The 20,915-nt window shown below is 44.2% G+C and overlaps 2 protein-coding genes across 3 annotated transcripts in view; both read left to right on the forward strand.

Moving 5' to 3' along the window:
- Positions 1 to 552: 552 nt before the first annotated feature.
- Positions 553 to 8,024, forward strand: hrh1 (histamine receptor H1). 2 transcript variants are annotated; one of them, XM_031825797.1, is made up of 4 exons: positions 553 to 671; positions 4,289 to 4,444; positions 4,988 to 5,082; positions 5,847 to 8,024. In XM_031825797.1, exons 2-4 carry the CDS (start codon positions 4,398 to 4,400, stop codon positions 7,319 to 7,321), a joined length of 1,617 nt encoding a protein of 538 aa, XP_031681657.1. In that variant the 5' UTR covers positions 553 to 671; positions 4,289 to 4,397; the 3' UTR covers positions 7,322 to 8,024. The 2 variants fall into 2 exon arrangements, with proteins under 2 accessions (XP_031681657.1, XP_020332206.1); XM_020476617.2 differs by lacking the exon at positions 553 to 671 and having other exon boundaries at positions 2,500 to 4,444.
- An 812-nt stretch (positions 8,025 to 8,836) lies between these two features.
- Positions 8,837 to 20,915, forward strand: part of atg7 (ATG7 autophagy related 7 homolog (S. cerevisiae)) — a 103,032-nt gene continuing 90,953 nt past the window's right edge. Inside the window, 9 exon segments of the mRNA XM_031825792.1 lie at positions 8,837 to 9,725; positions 10,562 to 10,766; positions 11,162 to 11,216; positions 11,859 to 11,976; positions 12,239 to 12,316; positions 13,042 to 13,158; positions 15,892 to 16,038; positions 18,744 to 18,832; positions 20,603 to 20,730. Coding sequence (XP_031681652.1) covers positions 10,601 to 10,766; positions 11,162 to 11,216; positions 11,859 to 11,976; positions 12,239 to 12,316; positions 13,042 to 13,158; positions 15,892 to 16,038; positions 18,744 to 18,832; positions 20,603 to 20,730 — 898 coding nt within the window. The 5' untranslated portion in view covers positions 8,837 to 9,725; positions 10,562 to 10,600.

A 20,915-nucleotide genomic window follows, 5' to 3' on the forward strand; every position in this document is an offset into this window, starting at 1 on the left:
TACAGTACAATACAGTGAGATACAGTATAGTACAGTGAGATACAGTATAATACAGTGAGATACAGTGTAATACAGTGAGATACAGTACAATACAGTATAATACAATATAATACAGTGAGATACAGTATAATACAGTGAGATACAGTATAATACAGTGAGATACAGTATAATACAGTGAGATACAGTATAATACAGTGAGATACAGTGAGATACAGTACAATACAGTGATTCTCTGGATCCTCTGTAGCTTCCAGATTATGAAGTTAGTTCTGGTCCTGCTAAACCCAACAGTAGACTATAGACTGGTGTCCAGTTGTACGGTCCAAGAGATATTATAACATAGACCTAACATGTTTACAGAATGTTACGTTGTTCTTTCAGCGACTGTTGACGATATCTCAACAGAATATCTAAGGCTGTGATTATACTGTATTAATCCTCTTCGTAAACAGTCGTTGAAGCAATAATCTAATAAAACGTAAGTAGAGTGTAGACCTTGAATGCGCGCTGCTCTCCGAGTCTAGATAAAGAAGGTGGGTGGGTGACTGCGTGCGTCCGTCCGCAACGGGCAATGTTCTCACACTGCCTGCCGCTGCTGGGAACACGCGTCAACCGTCCTATTTTACAAATCTAAAGGTTTTACATTTTATTACAGATTTTCCAACTTCGAGGTGAGTAAAAACATTATTTAAACATGTTCTTTTTTAAACATATATAGTTATTGCTGGTAATGTATGCCAATTTAACATAAAACAAGACTCTCAACATGAAAGTAATACAAAATGAAAGAAACAGTTCAAAGTTTGCGATACCTGTCCGTGGATCGTGCTGCTCTTTTGTTTATTCCACAGGCGGCATTTGAACAGTTTGGGATTCCTGGTAATAAAATAATGAAAATTCACAACATGTAATTGCTTAGGATATAGGCTACTATCATGAGAATGATCGAATACCATTTTATTTCATGGTTAAAAAAAAAAAATCATATTATACCCAGCTAACACACATTCTGAGAACAATGTGTTTCCTAGAGCTTTGTGAGAGAGTGGTTGTCCTATGGTTATTTTGCATACCTTCCCACAACGTTCTGGAAATGGTGCAGAATAGTTGCTTGGCTTTGGTACATTTCTCAGCATATATTTAAGGAACTTTACAAAATAACGTTATTTTCTTGGTCATTTCATTTCTCTAACAGAACGTTTCCCATACGTTCAAACAGGGTTAAGTTTTCCCCCCCAAAAAAACGTGTTCATGGTTGTAGGAATGTTCTCCAACTGGTTTGACATTGGGATTGTTCTCAAAACGTTCAGAGAACGTTAAGAAACAACGTTCTCAGGTGGGAATTTCAATACTTCGGCATAATGATTCCACCAGGTTCCCTCATGGTTCTATTTAAAATAATGTTCTCAGTACGTTCAGAAAACGTTAGTAATGTTCAAGAAAACGTTTTAAGAGTGTTCTTGAAATACACACATTCCGGTCTCAGCATCAACACATCTGTGTTCAGGTGTGTTGGCCACAACCACTAATTGCCCACACCTGATCTCAATCTTATTGAGTATTTGTTTCCTTTGAAATGGGGTCCGTTGGAATAGACTAAAATGAACAGCTTTGTAAAACAAAAGCAAAAAAAACATGTCATTCTAGCTCCATCCTAGTGGCGCAGTGGACAAATTCCATAGCTAGAGAATCGAAGATCATAGGTTTAAATCTCACTGACGCTGTGCCACAACGAAAAAGAAATGTGTCCGCATGATTAATGCCAAAACAAATACATTTCTATGTGTCCCATCTTTCACCTAACCTAGCAGTGATATTAAAATCCTTATTGAAACATTCAGTGAAAGTTTTTTAAGGAAGTTATTCAAAAAACCTTGTTTCTGGTATCAGAATGTTAATAAAACCTCCAGGGAAACTTTCGGGGAACCATAGTAAAACGTTTTCAGAACCTCCCTGGAACCATAGTAAAACATTCTCAGAACCTCCCTGGAACCATAGTAAAACGTTCTCAGAACCTCCCTGGAACCATATTAAAACGTTCTCAGAACCTCCCTGGAACCATATTAAAACATTCTCAGAACCTCCCTGGAACCATATTAAAATGTTCTCAGAATCTCCCTGGAACCATAGTAAAACGTTCTCAGAACCTCCCTGGAACCATAGTAAAACGTTATCAGAACCTCCCTGGAACCATATTAAAACGTTATCAGAACCTCCCTGGAACCATATTAAAACGTTCTCAGAACCCCCCTGGAACCATATTAAAACGTTCTCAGAACCCCCCTGGAACCACAGTAAAATGTTATCAGAACTCCCCTGGAACCACAGTAAAATGTTCTCAGAACCCCCCTGGAACCACAGTAAAATGTTCTCAGAACTCCACTGGAACCATAGTAAAACGTTCTCAGAACCCCCCTGGAACCATAGTAAAACGTTCTCAGAACCTCCCTGGAACCATATTAAAACGTTCTCAGAACCTCCCTGGAACCATATTAAAATGTTCTCAGAACCTCCCTGGAACCATAGTAAAACGTTCTCAGAACCTCCCTGGAACCATAGTAAAATGTTCTCAGAACCCCCCTGGAACCACAGTAAAATGATCTCAGAACCTCCCTGGAACCATAGTAAAATGTTCTCAGAACCCCCCTGGAACCACAGTAAAATGTTCTCAGAACCCCCCTGGAACCACAGTAAAATGATCTCAGAACTCCCCTGGAACCTAAATTATTGTTCCCATAACAGGCAAAATTTTCACTTCCATTCTCAGAACATTTAAAAAAAACATTCAGTTTTACAGGTCAGGAAACGTATGCTTTGTTCCCAGAACCAATCGGAAGCCAAAAATGTACGTTCCCACAAGTTCCAAGGACCCAAATGTGCTATCTGGGTAATTCCTACTAAATAATTAGGCTACTGAGCAACAGAATGTTGTTGTGCTCTTTTGGTCAGAAAACCACCAACTATTGTAGCAAATTTGTGGGGGTAGCCTGACCTGGACTCAAACCCAGGTCCGAACCTCTTGATGTGGTCGCTGGGTGTTTGGTTAAGGTTGGTAAAGTGTTGACGATACAATGTTAGAAAAGCCCCCGAAAACAAAATATTTACTTCATGTCTGGTTTCCTTGTATACATGTTGGAATCTCTGTGTAAACACACACAGGGGAAGAAGGTTCTCAACACAAACAAGTAGCCTTTAGTTTTCTTACCAGATGGTTATGAAGGTCTCTCATCTTCAGGTAGCCTATTTAACAACTTTTCAGTAACCTTGAATTGCTTGCTGTGTGATTCATCAAACCAAAAGTGTGAAATGGCTCCCAAGTAGCGCAGCGGTCTAAGGCACTGCATCTCAGTGCTAGAGGTGTTGCTACAGTCCCTGGTTCGAATCAAACCCTGTATTATAAGGTTCAGTGAGAGGTCATGTTGAGGCTAGGGTTGTATCCTGGTTGGTGCTAGGGTTACTTCCTGGTTGGTGCTAGGGCTGCTTCCTGGTTGGTGCTAGGGTTACTTCCTGGTTGGTGCTCGGGTTACTTCCTGGTTGGTGCTAGGGTTGCTTCCTGGTTGGTGCTCGGGTTGCTTCCTGGTTGGAGCTAGGGTTGCTTCCTGGTTGGTGCTAGGGTCGCTTCCTGGTTGGTGCTAGGGTTGCTTCCTGGTTGGAGCTAGGGTTGCTTCCTGGTTGGTGCTCGGGTTGCTTCCTGGTTGGTGCTCGGGTTGCTTCCTGGTTGGAGCTAGGGTTGCTTCCTGGTTGGAGCTAGGGTTGCTTCCGGGTTGCAAGATTCTCGGAATCAGAGGGTAATAAGAAGGAAATACGGAATTCTCCAACCAGGATTTCTATAAAACCTGTTGCTGGTTGCATCCCAAATTGCAACCTATTTCCTATGTAGTGCACTGCTTTTGACCAGGTCTACCTAGGGAATGGGGTGCCATTTGGCAAACAGGCAGTGTCTGACCTTGAGAGATTTATTAAGTTAATAATCTGTTATTTATTTTGACCTTGTAGGTACAGCACTGGCTGATGGGGGTATTGACTCAGGGAGGATACAGTACTGGCTGATGGGGGTATTGACTCAGGGAGTATACAGCACTGGCTGACGGGGGTATTGACTCGGGGAAGATACAGCACTAGCTGATGGGGGTATTGACTCAGGGAGGATACAGTACTGGCTGATGGGGGTTTTGACTCAGCGAGGATACAGTACTGGCTGATGGGGGTATTGACTCAGGGAGGATACATGGATACAGATTGCTGTGATTACTCCTGATGTTTCCAACACTTCTGATATCATGTGAAGGGATCATGAAAGGATGAAGAGGAGGAGGGATGACATGCACATCCTACAGATCACCGGTTCTTCACAAAAAGAATACTTAAGATAAAGAAGTCATCTAGAGACGAGCACCATGATGGATTCTATTCAGTCTACACCTGATGTCTTCACCACAGACAGGTAGTGCAGCCACCACTTTGTGTGTCTAATGAAATTCTACAAAACATTAAGGACACCTCTCACCCCTACATGGACTCTACAAGTTGTCAAGCGTTCCACAGGGATGCTGGCCCATGTTGACTGTAAATGCCTTCCACTGTGGGCCATTCTTGATACACATGGGAAACCGTTGAGCGTGAAAACCCCAGCAGCATTGCAGTTCTTGACACGTTCAAACCAGTGCTCCTGGCACCTACTACTAATACCCTGTTCAAAGGCACATAATCTGTTGTCTTGCCTATTCACCCTCTGAATGGCAAACATACACAATCCATGTCTCAATTGTCTCAAGGCTTAAAAATCCTTCTTTAACCATGTCTCCTCCCCTTCATCTACACTGGTTGAAGTGGATTTAACAGGTGACATCAATAAGGGATCACCTGGTCAGTCTGTCATGGAAAGAGCAGGTGTTCTTAATGGTTTCTGCAGTGTTTGTTGTGTTGGCTGTCAACACCATTCGTATAGCATTGGGAACAATGGGAGTGTTTTTCTTTTCTTCCACAGCATCTCGAGAGAACCATACCATGAGACCCAACAGTCACCATCCAACTCAACCATACCCGTCGAGCATCACTACAGCTTCCACAATACCCTACTAGGTGTGTGTGTGTGTGTGTGTGTGTGTTGAGAAAGGCACCATTTGGGTCTAAGCTATAGACAATTAAGTATCTCTATGCACTCATCTATCACTCCAGTGTTAATTAGCTAAATTGTAATTACTTCGCTACTATTGGCCTATTTATTGCCTTACCTCCTCAAGCCATTTGCACACACTTGTATATAGACTTGTTTATTGTGTTATTGACTGTATGTTTGTTTACTCCATGTGTAACTCTGTGTTGTTGTTTGTGTCGAACTGCTTTGCTTTATCTTGGCCAGGTCACAGTTGTAAATGAGAACTTGTTCTCAACTGACCTACCTGGTTAAATAAAGGTGTTCTCAACTAGCCTACCTGGTTAAATAAAGGTGTTCTCAACTGGCCTACCTGGTTAAATAAAGGTGTTCTCAACTAGCCTACCTGGTTAAATAAAGGTGTTCTCAACTAGCCTACCTGGTTAAATAAAGGTGTTCTCAACTAGCCTACCTGGTTAAATAAAGGTGTTCTCAACTGGCCTACCTGGTTAAATAAAGGTGTTCTCAACTGGCCTACCTGGTTAAATAAAGGTGTTCTCAACTGACCTACCTGGTTAAATAAAGGTGTTCTCAACTAGCCTACCTGGTTAAATAAAGGTGTTCTCAACTGGCCTACCTGGTTAAATAAAGGTGTTCTCAACTGGCCTACCTGGTTAAATAAAGGTGTTCTCAACTAGCCTACCTGGTTAAATAAAGGTGAAATAAAACAAATCTATCCTATCTACCCTAGGTGTCTTCCTGGGCTTCCTGTCCCTGCTCACCGTCGTCATGAACATCCTGGTACTCTACGCCGTGAAGAAAGAGAGGACCCTCCACACGGTGGGCAACCTCTACATCGTCAGCCTCTCCGTGGCGGATCTCATCGTCGGGGCCACCGTCATGCCCCTCAACCTGGTGTATCTGCTGGAGGACGAGTGGAGGCTGGGGAGGGTCGTCTGTCAGTTCTGGCTCATCATGGATTACGTAGCCAGCACAGCCTCCATCTTTAGTCTGTTTATACTATGTCTGGATCGGTATCGGTCCGTTCACGAGCCGCTGAGGTACCTGAAGTACCGAACCAGAAGGAGAGCTAGCGTTATGATCTCAGGGGCCTGGTTGTTGTCTACGATGTGGATTATTCCTATTCTAGGGTGGAGGTCGTTTGCTACTGTCGATCTTAAACCGGAAATGGAAAATAAGTGTGACACCGATTTCCGGTTTGTTACGTGGTTTAAGGTTTTAACTTCTGTGTTTAACTTCCACCTTCCGTCTCTGTTGATGGTGTGTTTCTACTCACGCATCTACATGGCTGTGAGGAGGCACTTCAGAGAGAGGGAAAAGATTATCAATCCTACAGATTCCACGGCGGGAAACCGTATCGGACACAAAGTCCAAACAGGAAATAGACCCTGCGAGTCTTCTAACGAGGAAAATAAGGGAAACGACTGTGACTTTGATCAGTACACTTTAGACCAGCTGTACAACTCAACAGATACGGCTGAAACCAACGCATCCAGGGAACCCAAGTCTGAGAAAGACGCTCACTCCAGTCATTCCCTGCTCAGAATGACAAAACGTCTGAGGAAGACTGTAAAGGGCAAAAGAAAGAGCAGCTCTTTGTTTTTTCAGGAGAAGAATTCAGACTCAGAGACCCCTTTGAACCTGTCAACGTTACCTCTCCGCTTCACACACACCGACGACAACAACACGCAGGGACTGTACGTATCCGTGAGCGACAGAGCCGCGCCGCTAAACTCTGTGGCTGGCGAGATAACCCAGATAGCTGACGTGCAGAGATACACCACCATGTTGTACAACGATTTCACCGAGTCTCTGAATTCACCCCCGTCACCATGGCCCCAGGAGGACTCGGAGCCCGACGATGGTGCTAACCCGGACGCTGTAGCCAACGCTGTGACTCTAAAGCAGACCTGGCAGAAGTTCTGTGCCCAGTCCAGGCAGCGTATGCAGAGCCTTCAGGTCCATAAGGAGCACAAAGCGGCCAAGCAGCTGGGCTGTATTATAGCTGGGTTCATGACGTGTTGGATCCCATACTTCATAGTCTTTATGGTCATGGCTTTCTGCCAAACCTGTGTACATCACGACCTACATATGTTCACGATATGGCTTGGGTATATAAACTCTACCTTGAACCCGTTCATATACCCCCTCTGCAATGAGAATTTCAAAAGGGTGTTCAAAAAGATTTTACACATTCATTTGTGATGAAAGGTTTTCTGAACAGTGCCTTGATTGGCAGGTAGCCCTTTAAGTTATGTTATCGATGCTGCTTTAAACTTAGGTGTGCTTGCATGTTTTGAGTAACTTCAGTTTTGGTACCTTAACTTTGTATAGTTTTGTAAATATAATGCTTATTTATTGTAGGCCTAAGTATTTCTGTATCAAACCCAAGCATCATCCTTCTCACTCAACAAACTATGCATTCCAGTCTTGAGTCTTGTCTGACTTTTTATTTTAGTCAGTCGTGTCTATAATTTCCAATAAAAGAGACCCCCTTTTCAATACAATCTGGTTCAAGTTCAAACCTTAATTGTCAATTTTCTGTGAAAACGGAAATGTGTCTTATCTCAAAATGCAACCAACCATGCATTCCAGTCTTCATGGAGTCTTGTCTGACTTTTAACATGTATTTTAGTCATTCGTGTCTGTAATGTCCAATAAAAGTGTCTGAACGGGGTGGGTTTGTAATAGATGAGTAACCTATGCAACTGTTATACTGTACTTCCCTTACCAAAAATATTTATACAAAAAGACATACATCTCAAAGTGTTTCAGTGATTTGTCTTGATTTGAGGGGGCGCCAGTGTAGACTAAACATTACTGCTGTAACTCAGTGCTCACACTGTGGTAAACACGGCAACATGATATGTTTACATTCTACAATAAAAAATAAGTGTTTTAACATGAACTAAATACATTTACTCATTGCTCATTCTCTATGTAGACAAAATGTCAATATCTGTTAATAATGTGTTGGCCACATCCTGAGTTGAGGTCATGCAAAACCACCATAATTATTGTTATTTTCACTTTGGCCTGAATAATCTTGGGTAAAAACATTATTGGGGATTAAAAAAAACAAATATGGCCAAATATGTGAATAGCTGGACTACAGAGAATTACCTCCGAAGGCTATACTGACAAACATCCAGACATTTACAACGATTTTCTAGTGTATTGCAATCAGCTATTCCTCTCTGGTGGAACCAAAACACATGACTCACAAACTGTCCCAATTCACTTCCTAACCCTTCACGGTGAGCTGATCTGTAAGCTGTTGGCTATTTGGTGGAAGCTCCACTACTACACTGTTTATACCTATCCACTGTTCAGAACTGTAAACAAGGGTTAGGGACAATAAGCTAGAGACAGGTGAGGGGCCCCTACTGATGTCCATTGGCCCTTGTCCATCTATGCACATAAGTGGTGGCATGAAATTGGACGCAGAAATACTGATGCATCTACATTGTAGCTGGACCCAATGGAATACAGCTAGTTTATCTTTACATGTCACAGTGAAGTGAATACTCTATTGATGAGGATCATTGGGAAACGATTAGAAGCTAAAGTGGGCTGTGGCAAGTTGGGTTGGTGCTGCATGGAAAAACTGCCTGGTGCAGTACCAGCCTAGCCTGGTTGGTTTAACTCAACCAATTAAATAACCAATGAAGTTGAGTGCATGGAATGTGGCTCAACACGAAAATCCTCATTTGACATGCCTTCTAGAGCATGCTTTTCCCTACAGAAGACACATGCGACTATGTCCCCTTCTTTTTGGCCTGTTTGAAGGACTATCCGTCAACTTACTTCCTGGTGCTTTTTTGTTTGTTCATTAATTAGTTAGATAGTTGGGTTGTTATTAACTCGGCATTATTGCTAACTAGCAAAAAAACAAACATCGATAGTTGTATTGGCTCATCCGGGCAGCAGAGTAGTAACGTCGAGATGAGGAGTGGAGCCTACAAGTTTCTGTCCGTTTTTTCTTGTCTCATTGTTTGCGGATTTATGTTCATGTTTTGGTTTTTCGTTTTTTACTCCATGGTACTTGCGCCATAATTTACAACTGGAATTTATTATTATTATTTTTTACAGTTAGCTAGTTTTTTTTAGCAGACAGCTAGCTAAATTCGCTAACGTTAAGATTTACCAAGTCGACATTGCCCCCCCCCCACAAAGCAACGTACACTGACAAGTTGTAGCCAGTAAAAAGATTTGAGTCCGAATTTACTTGGCTACATAACAATCAACAGAAAGAGACAAATGTAGCAACTGAACGGCTAATTTGGGTTAGCGAACGGCTAACCATCTAGCTAGCTAACGGCTAAGTGGGGTATTTGGGTTAGCGAACGGCTAACCATCTAGTTAGCTAAGGGGTAACTGGTGTATTTGGGTTAGCGAACGGCTAACTAACAGCTAACCATCTAGTTAGCTAACGTCTAACTGATGTATTTGGGTTAGCTAACGGCTAACTGGTGTATTTGGGTTAACGAACGGCTAACCAGCTAGTTAGCGAACGGCTACATATAGCAACAACATTGTGCACGTACCATAGTGCATTGCGGCAACGACAGATCACATGATCTGAATAAGGAAGCGAGGTGTATTTGGGGTAAGTGTATCACGGGTAAAACCAATCAAATGTAAACGCACTTCTCCCAGTGTTCAACAGCTGAATGTAGCTAAATCACATATCCTTTGGCTCAGTTAAACTTGTCGTGTTTATGTGCATGACAGGAGCCTTGTAAAATCGACTCCACCGTGGAAAGTGGAACAGCGTGACTACTCTAGTACTGTAGTTAGCTAGCTAGCTGTTGTCATGTAGACTAGTCATGCAGGAAACCACAGCTGGCTGCTGTAATCGTGTTATTGAAACAGAAGATATAATACAATCAGATAATTCGTATCTCCCAGGCAGCTGAGTATACAAACTGCCAGATCTCGTGTGTGTGTGTGTGTGTGTGTGTGTGTGTGTGTGTGTGTGTGTGTGTGTGTGTGTGTGTGGAATAGACGTGTAAGTTGTGAATTGAATATTGTTGCCACATGACAGTTAGCTAGCTAGGAACAACTCCCTAACAACACTGCTGAAAAGCTCCTTTTGTCACTCTGCCAGCACACCCAGAGTCACACAACAATACATGATTTAACATGTTTAACTAGGTATACACTCCCAACATCTCCAGTAAATAACAGTTGGAAAACTTTTGTAGGAGATGACCCATATGGAGTCCAGTTGTTAATCGACGTGCTAAAAATCATGTAAAGTAGCAATATCAGTTCCTTAAATTGTTTCCTGTCATGAACAATTTGACTTCTCTTTGCTTTCTTTCTTCTCTCCCTTTTTCCTCTTATTTTAATTTCTCCTCTTCTCCAATCATCTCACGCCCCCCCCCCCCCCCCTCCTCATCTCCTATACCCCCCACCCACTCTATCATGTCTTCTATATAGATTGTATCTGAGCACCAAGGAACAGGATCGGTGATAGAGATGGCTTCTGTGCCCGTAGACAAAGACAGTGCAGATCACAAGCTGCAGTTTGCTCCCTTCTCCAGTGCCTTAGAGGCAGGCTTCTGGCACCAGCTCACTCAGAAGAAACTCAATGATTACCGACTGGATGAAAGCCCCAAGAATATCAAAGGCTACTACTACAATGGTGCGTAATGAAACCATGAGGACCATTCTTGGAGCTTTGGGTGACTGTCTCTCTTGACTTGGTTCTTCAATGTTGACAGCTGTCACATGTAAAATGGAGAGAGATATACATAGGCTAGCCTAATATTATATATTTTCATACTAGTAAGAAATAATTGCAAAAGAATATCCAAGGGTACATACTACTACAATGGTGACTTTATACCTATAGGCTACCTATACAATGACATTTTATAGGCCTAACAAACCTGGCTTTATGTGACTGTCTTGACTTAGTTCAGTCATGTTCAATCACAAGTCAAATGGAGACTACTTGTGAGGCACAATTGTGTGGGTTTGCAAAAAGTATAATTTTTGATACCTGTGACTGATCTGTGTCTATTGTCATTGAACTAGGCGATCCGGTCGGCCTCCCCACTCGCCTGACTTTGGAGTTTAGTGCATTTGAGGCGTAAGTATTAGAGCTGCACTCTTAGGAAAGGGTTCTTTGGCTGTCCCAATAGGAAAACCCTTTTTAGTTCTAGACAGAACCCTTTGTAGTTCTAGACAGAACCCTTTGTAGTTCCAGACAGAACCCTTTGTAGTTCCAGACAGGACCCTTTGTAGTTCCAGACAGGACCCTTTGTGGTTCCAGACAGAACCCTTTGCGGTTCCAGACAGAACCCTTTGCGGTTCCAGACAGAACCCTTTGTGGTTCCAGACAGGACCCTTTGTAGTTCCAGACAGGACCCTTTGTAGTTCCAGACAGAACCCTTTGTAGTTCCAGACAGAACCCTTTGCAGTTCCAGACAGAACCCTTTGCAGTTCCAGACAGAACCCTTTGCAGTTCCAGACAGAACCCTTTGCAGTTCCAGACAGAACCCTTTGCAGTTCCAGACAGAACCCTTTGCAGTTCCAGACAGAACCCTTTGCAGTTCCAGACAGAACCCTTTGCAGTTCCAGACAGAACCCTTTGCAGTTCCAGACAGAACCCTTTTTGGTTTCCTCAGATTGTAGATATCACTCCCTTTGACTGGTACAGTACGTCTTCTATATCTCTAGTGACGGCTAACAAATGGGATATGGGATGTGTTGCTCCTGATCCATTGTGTAGGGATGGCCCCAGCCCAGCCCGCTGCTGTCCCGTCACAGGGACCCTGTACAACACCAACACACTAGAGGCCTTTAAGACCTCAGACAAAAAAGCACTGCTGGAACAACAGGCCACGGAGGTAAGGCCCATTGATAGACATGTAGACATATATCACATACGTAGAAATACACTACATCTGTCCATGGTGAGACCCAATTATCTATATCTAAACATGTATTCTACCTACATATATTCTATCGCCCCCTCAAGGAGCATAGGCCATTGACAGATATTCTTACTACATGAGGCCATCTTGTAATTGTGTTCAATATGTTAGCTTCTTATGTAGTATTGTTCAGGAAATATCTCATGTTTTCAGTTCCCCTTCTTGTTCTTGCCAGATTTGGGAGTCCATACAGTCCGGTGATGCTCTCAAGGACCCATCCCTCCTCTGCAAATTCCTTTTGCTGACTTATGCAGTGCGTAAAACATGGTTTTGTATACACCATGTATACGTTTATAATATAGTTGAATTACTTTTACACTTGGCTCTGCTCATTGCATTTAAGTGTTCTTTCTGTCTCTCTTTTTCTGTCTTTCTGTCTCTCTCTCTCTGTCTCTGTCTCTGTCTCTGTCTCTCTCTGTCTCTGTCTCTGTCTCTCTCTGTGTCTGTCTCTGTCTCTGTCTCTGTCTGTCTCTGTCTCTGTGTCTCTGTCTCTGTCTCTCTGTCTCTCTGTCTCTGTCTCTCTCTGTCTCTGTCTCTCTCTCTCTCTCTCTCTCTCTCTCTGTCTCTCTGTCTCTCTGTCTCTCTGTCTCTCTGTCTCTCTCTGTCTCTGTCTCTCTGTGTCTCTGTCTCTCTCCCTCCCTCTCTCTCCCTCTCTCCCTCTCTCTGTCTCTCTCTGCCTCTCTCTGTCTCTCTCTGCCTCTCTCTCTGCCTGTCTCTCTCTGTCTCTGTCTCTCTGTCTCTCTCTGTCTCTGTCTCTCTCTGTCTCTGTCTCTCTCTGTCTCTCTGTCTCTCTGTCTCTCTGTCTCTCTGTCTCTCTGTCTCTGTCTCTCTCTGCCTCTCTCTCTCTGTCTCTGTCTCTCTGTCTCTCTCTGTCTCTGTCTGTCTCTGTCTCTCTGTCTCTCTGTCTCTCTGTCTCTCTGTCTCTCTCCCTCCCTCTATCTCTGCCTCTCTCTGCCTCTCTCTGCCTCTCTCTGCCAGGACCTGAAGAAGTACCACTTCTACTACTGGTTCTGTTTCCCAGCTCTCTGTTTCTCTGAGGGAATTAAGATCCTCAAGGAGCCGGCTACGTTAGATCAAGTCTTCTCTTCTAAACAGGTACCCACAGTTTATACATAGATTAGAGGATGTACAATGGACCACACTAAAGTAGGTTACTGAGTGTTGTGTTGTGGGTGTGTGTGTGTCAACCAGAGCATCACTAGAGTGTGGGTGTGTGTGAACAGGATCTCTGCTTATCACCTGCCTCTTGACCCACAATAATCTGGAATGTTCTGGGGAGTCAACTTTACGACTGTAAAAGTCAAACATAGAACACAGACAGTAGGAGAACACAGACAGTAGGAGAACACAGACAGTAGGAGAACACAGACAGCAGGGGAACACAGACAGCAGGGGAACACAGACAGCAGGGGAACACAGACAGCAGGGGAACACAGACAGCAGGGGAACACAGACAGCAGGGGAACACAGACAGCAGGGGAACACAGACAGCAGGGGAACACAGACAGCAGGGGAACACAGACAGCAGGGGAACTCAGAGTCAGTCCTTCACATCACTGATGCCTTCATATCACTGTGCCTTCACCATCACTGTGCCTTCACATCACTGATGCCTTCATATCACTGTGCCTTCACCATCACTGTGCCTTCATATCACTGTGCCTTCATATCACTGTGCCTTCACATCACTGTGCTTTCACCATCACTGTGCCTTCATATCACTGTGCCTTCACCATCACTGTGCCTTCACCATCACTGTGCCTTCACATCACTGTGCCTTCACCATCACTGTGCCTTCACATCACTGATGCCTTCATATCACTGTGCCTTCACCATCACTGTGCCTTCATATCACTGTGCCTTCATATCACTGTGCCTTCACCATCACTGTGCCTTCACATCGGTAAATACCCATTAAATTGTTGGGAGGTTATACATGGAGTGTGCGACTTTATTATGATAGTTGATAGTTTATTCTCCGTTAGTCAGCACCTCCACACAAACTATTATTCTGGGCGCCAGCTCATGTTTTTTTACTTCCCCGAATTTACCAGGTTTTCCCTAAATAAATAATAGGAAGGAATAAGGAAGAAAACAGGATTTATGGAAAACTTAGGACTTTTTGGGAAAGTTACAGGAATCTTGCAATCCTAGGAAAGACTATACAGACAGTCTGGGGTGAAATGTAGGTTAGGTTGAGGTATGGATGTTGCAGGGACCGTATTAAATGTAGGTTAGGTTGAGGTATGGATGTTGCAAGGACCGTATTAAATGTAGGTTAGGTTGAGGTATGGATGTTGCGGGGACCGTATTAAATGTAGGTTAGGTTGAGGTATGGATGTTTCGGGGACTGTATTACCGCCACACCGGCGGTCTCAAGTCATAAAGGAAGTCAAATTCCACGCGGCCGTTTAGTCACGATAATTAGGCTTCTCCAAGCTCTGATGCTGCTGATGGTCATTAGTAGCCTGCCAAACTTGCTGACTGCCTGGTACTCCGCACTCTATTGTCCCTCTAATCACTCTGACATCAATGCAAATGTAATGGAACATCTAATCAATCACTTCCATGAGATCATGTTGAGCAACGTTTCTATAGGCTATGAAATTGTGTGAGAAAACAGAGTGATGGCCTCTACTAAAAAGAGGAGTATCCCATCAGCTTTCTATAGGCTAGGCCTACTATAAGGTTAGGTTGATGACTGGATGTCTCCTATATAGACAGTCTGGGGTGAACTGAAGGTTTAGATGATCTAAATCATTCCTAGTAGTTCTGTGTTGACCTATACCCTGTCTCTCCCCTCCAGACCTCAGCCTATGACAGTGTGTTGACCTATACCCTGTCTCTCCCCTCCAGACCTCAGCCTATGACAGTGTGTTGACCTATACCCTGTCTCTCCCCTCCAGACCTCAGCCTTACAGGCAGCCTATGACAGTGTGTTGACCTATATCCTGTATCTCCCCTCCAGACCTCAGCCTATGACAGTGTGTTGACCTATACCCTGTCTCTTCCCTCCAGACCTCAGCCTTACAGGCAGCCTATGACAGTGTGTTGACCTATACCCTGTCTCTCCCCTCCAGACCTCAGCCTATGACAGTGTGTTGACCTATACCCTGTCTCTCCCCTCCAGACCTCAGCCTATGACAGTGTGTTGACCTATACCCTGTCTCTCCCCTCCAGACCTCAGCCTTACAGGCAGCCTATGACAGTGTGTTGACCTATATCCTGTATCTCCCCTCCAGACCTCAGCCTATGACAGTGTGTTGACCTATACCCTGTCTCTTCCCTCCAGACCTCAGCCTTACAGGCAGCCTATGACAGTGTGTTGACCTATACCCTGTCTCTCCCCTCCAGACCTCAGCCTATGACAGTGTGTTGACCTATACCCTGTCTCTTCCCTCCAGACCTCAGCCTTACAGGCAGCCTATGACAGTGTGTTGACCTATATCCTGTCTCTCCCCTCCAGACCTCAGCCTATGACAGTGTGTTGACCTATACCCTGTCTCTTCCCTCCAGACCTCAGCCTTACAGGCAGCCTATGACAGTGTGTTGACCTATATCCTGTCTCTCCCCTCCAGACCTCAGCCTATGACAGTGTGTTGACCTATACCCTGTATCTCCCCTCCAGACCTCAGCCTATGACAGTGTGTTGACCTATACCCTGTCTCTCCCCTCCAGACCTCAGCCTATGACAGTGTGTTGAGCTATACCCTGTCTCTCCCCTCCAGACCTCAGCCTATGACAGTGTGTTGACCTATACCCTGTCTCTCCCCTCCAGACCTCAGCCTATGAGAGTGTGTTGACCTATACCCTGTCTCTCCCCTCCAGACCTCAGCCTTACAGGCAGCCTATGACAGTCTGTGCGGTGAAACAGGGACCTCAGCTGTTCCTTACTTCCTGATCAAGTACACAGGGGATACTGTCCAGGTGGCCCAGCTACGAGACTGGGACAGCTTCAACACTGATCTCAACAAGGTCAGTAGCGGCGTTGGGGGGCAAAGAGTTATGCTGATCAGAATGGCCCATTTTGTTGGGTCTGTAATGGGAGAGGACTGTTCTTGTTTTTCTATTTCTATGTCATTATTAATCACATTTCCATCCACAGTTCCGATGCAGTAAAGTATACACAATCCCCACAGCTGTGATGGAAACAGGAACATGAAGTTTCGCTGTAATTTTATAAATGTTCGTTTGACATGGGTGGGATCTTTTTGTGTCGGTAAAATTAATTATGGGAGAAATGCCGGTGGAAACGCTTTTATGTGCAAATATGGATCCAATCATTTTTTTATAAAAAAAGAAATAAAAAAAAAGTTATTTAACGATTATTTAACTAGTCAGTTATAAACAAATTCTTATTTACAATGACGGTCTACCCCGGCCAAACCCGGACGACGCTGGGCCGATTGTGTGCCGCCCTATGGGACTCTCAATAACGGCCGGATGTGATACAGACCGGAATCGAACCAGGGACTGTAGTGACACGTCTTGCACTGAGATGCAGTGCCGTAGACCCCTGTGCCACTCGGGGAGCCCTAACCATCATAACCAATAACCATCATATCGCCGTTAACTTGGATGATATGATGTGTGGGCCTCTCACTAGGACTCAGGAAACCATGCTGTTTATTAGGCTACAGATGAAATAAGTTACGATCTACTCATCTTCCCAAGAAGGTCAGGGGTCGTGGGCTGGGGACAGAGTACCCGAATAAGACCTTATTCAGACCGACGGGTAACTGCCAAAATAAAGGAAACACGCTAACACACAGTGGGGCAAAAAAGTATCTAGTCAGCCCCCAATTGTGCAAGTTCTCCCACTTAAAAAGATGAGAGAGGCCTGTAATTTTCATCATAAGTACACTTCAACTATGACAGACAAAATGAGAGAAAAAAAAATCATTAAAAAAATCCTACAATGTGATTTTCAGGATTTTTTTTTTCTCTTCTCATTTTGTCTGTCGTAGTTGAAGTGTACCTATGATGAAAATTACAGGCCTCTCTCATCTTTGTCATCCTGGAAGAGACCACTGGTGTCCTGTGGATGGGGGGGCGTTGTCATCCTGGAAGAGACCACTGGTGGGATGGGGGATCACAGGAGATCACTCCCATCAGGATAGATCTGATTCGCCATAGGTTCAAGGTGATCACCCAGAATGGCCGTGTATTTATTGACGTTTTTACCTTTTTGCCTGGCGACTCACCATGAACTTAATTCCACGACTCTATCGATCAGTACATTCAGTCTGACACTGCCGTCCTAGCCCAGCCGTTTGTGTGACTTTCAAAATGAGGGGCGTTGTCATCCTGGAAGAAACCACTATGCCCTGTGGGATGGGGGGGGGCGTTGTCATCCTGGAAGAGACCACTGGTGCCCTGTGGGATGGGATCAGTACATTCAGTCTGACACTGCCGTCCTAGCCCAGCCGTTTGTGTGACTTTCGAAATGAGGGGCGTTGTACAAAACATGTTCATCAGCGATTTTTGAATCATCTCTTAACAAATCAAACCACTCGAAGTTGATGACGTCATCATGTAGCTCCTCTGGCCCAACCAATCGGTTTCTGGGACCAATCAGAACGGTCAGAATGTGTTCATATTCTAGGAAGGGAGGCAAATCCAGATACATGGTGGAGAATAAACGTCAGTTGGCCAGAGCGATGTGGATGGGTAGCCAGGCTAGTTTACCTTGCCCTCTAAGGGGTTGAGTGGGTAGCCAGGCTAGTTTACCTTGCCCTCTACGGGATTGAGTGGGTAGCCAGGCTAGTTTACCTTGCATCTAAGGGGTTGAGTAGACCTAGTTGGTAGCCAGGCTAGTTTACCTTGCCATCTAAGGGGTTGAGTAGACCTAGTGGGTAGACAGGCTAGTTTACCTTGCCCTTTAAGGGGTTGAGTGGGTAGCCAGGCTAGTTTACCTTGCCATCTAAGGGGTTGAGTAGACCTAGTGGGTAGCCAGGCTAGTTTACCTTGCCCTCTATGGGGATGAGTGGGTAGCCAGGCTAGTTTACCTTGCCCTCTAAGGGGTTGAGTGGGTAGCCAGGCTAGTTTACCTTGCTCTCTAAGGGGTTGAGTGGGTAGCCAGGCTAGTTTACCTTGCCCTCTAAGGGGTTGAGTGGGTAGCCAGGCTAGTTTACCTTGCCCTCTATGGGGTTGAGTGGGTAGCCAGGCTAGTTTACCTTGCCCTCTACGGGGGTTGAGTGGGTAGCCAGGCTAGTTTACCTTGCCCTTTAAGGGGTTGAGTGGGTAGCCAGGCTAGTTTACCTTGCCCTCTAAGGGGTTGAGTAGACCTAATTCATGCCAGGAAAATGCACCGTAACAGAGGTACCAGAACCCTCATTTACTGATGTTTCCTTCATTTTGAATTTACCTGTACATACTCTTTGCTCACTGTGGAGTAAGACTGGGCTATCAATATGCTGATAAGGATGTCCTATATTGCTGGTTAGATTTAATGGCACAATAAACATTACACTGTGCGTGTGGGTGTTTTTTTTTACATGTCTTGCCTTTGCACTTTACTTCCTGGTTCATTCAGGTAAGGTCTCTATGAAGTCACTGAAGTTTCTTGGCACAATCCACAATCCTCTTGTGTAAAGTCTCCCTTAGAAAAGTGGTATTTTGGCCTCAATGAGACTTCCTGGTTTTAAGGTTAGGTCAAATATGCTTTGTTAATGTTGCAGGTAACCGTGGGTGTGTATGACCCCTGCACTCTGCCCCAGCATCCTGGATGGCCTCTGAGGAATCTGCTGTTTCTCCTAGCCAGCAAATGGTAAATAACGAAAGTTCCAATCATAACATCACCAATCACATCCCACACTACCGGGAGGGGATGAGTACACTTCACTCCCCTGTATATTCCAGTAGTTATAACTGACAGGTTATTATAGAACACATCTCTCCCCCCTGTATATTCCACTAGTCATACCAGGTTATTATAGAACACATCCCTCCCCTGTATAATCCACTAGTCATACCAGGTTATTATAGAACACATCCCTCCCCTGTATATTCCACTAGTTATAACTGACAGGTTATTATAGAACACATCCCTCCCCTGTATATTCCACTAGTTATAACAGGTTATTATAGAACACATCCCTCCCCCTGTATATATAGTCATACCAGGTTATTATAGAACACATCCCTCCCCCTGTATATATAGTCATACCAGGTTATTATAGAACACATCCCTCCCCTGTATAATCCACTAGTCATACCAGGTTATTATAGAACACATCCCTCCCCTGTATATTCCACTAGTTATAACTGACTAACAGGTTATTATAGAACACATCCCTCCCCTGTATATATAGTTATAACAGGTTATTATAGAACACATCCCTCCCCCCTGTATATTCCACTAGTCATACCAGGTTATTATAGAACACATCCCTCCCCCTGTATATTCCACTAGTCATAACAGGTTATTATAGAACACATCCCTCCCCTGTATATTCCACTAGTTATAACAGGTTATTATAGAACACATCCCTCCCCTGTATATTCCACTAGTCATAACAGGTTATTATAGAACACATCCCTCCCCTGTATATATAGTTATACCAGGTTATTATAGAACACATCCCTCCCCCCTGTATATTCCACTAGTCATACCAGGTTATTATAGAACACATCCCTCCCCCCTGTATATTCCACTAGTCATACCAGGTTATTATAGAACACATCCCTCCCCTGTATATATAGTTATAACAGGTTATTAAAGAACACATTCCTCCCCTGTATATATAGTCATACCAGGTTATTATAGAACACATTCCTCCCCTGTATATATAGTTATAACAGGTTATTATAGAACACATCCCTCCCCTGTATATATAGTTATACCAGGTTATTATAGAACACATCCCTCCCCCCTGTATATTCCAGTAGTCATAACAGGTTATTATAGTCAGTTATATGAGGCTAATATTATATTAAGTCTTGAAATTGGAATCTGCTGTTTCTCATAACCTGCGAATGGTAAATCCCCACACTAGCTTAAGTAAAGTGATACTGACAAGCACAGTGAGTGATCCTGTACCAGGAAGGGATGAGCACCAATCCGTCTCTATATTCCAGTACACCTCTCTCTTCCTTTCCTGTGCATGACTAAGCTGTTAGTAATAATAATTATTGTAAATTGTTAATATTAGCTAGATAAACGCTTGTCTGTGTTGCGAAGTTATGGCGGTTTGACCTGCACAGCATGTCAAGCTAAACACTATGATATGGAGATATCTACGTGTTAGCATTTCTCTCTCTCTCTCTGTGTGTGTGTGTGTGTGTGTGTGTGTGTGTGTGTGTGTGTGTAGGTGTGTGTAGGTAGGTGTGTGTGTAGGTGTGTGTGTGTGTGTGTGTGTGTGTGTGTGTGTAGGTGTGTGTGTGCGTATCAAAGTGGTGTTGGCAATGTTCTTGAATACGTCGTACGTTATACATGTAGTATTATAAAAATATGTATGACATTCTGTGTGTGTGTGTGTGTGTGTGCGCGTGTGTGTGTGTGTGTGTGTGTGTGTACGCGTGTGTGTGTACGTACCAGGGGCTCCCAACTAGATGTGGTGGAGGTGATGTGTTTCAGAGACCGGACTCTTCAGGGCAGTAGGAACATTCAGCACAGCATCGTGTTCCAGGTCAAACTACCGATCCCTGAGCAGTCTGTCAATGCAGGTAAACACACACACACATCGCACCGTTCCCGCTCTGCGGAGCCACGGGGCTGAGAAAATATACAAAGCTTGGCCTTTTTATCTGGAGGACAGGAGAGAGCGAGGGATGGGGAGATGAGGGAAGGGGAGATGGGAACGAGGGATGGGGAGAGGAAGACTGGGGAGAGGGATTTAAATGTTAATGCG

The sequence above is a fragment of the Oncorhynchus kisutch genome, linkage group LG5, assembly GCF_002021735.2.
Source record: "Oncorhynchus kisutch isolate 150728-3 linkage group LG5, Okis_V2, whole genome shotgun sequence".
NCBI classification, from domain to species: domain Eukaryota; kingdom Metazoa; phylum Chordata; class Actinopteri; order Salmoniformes; family Salmonidae; genus Oncorhynchus; species Oncorhynchus kisutch.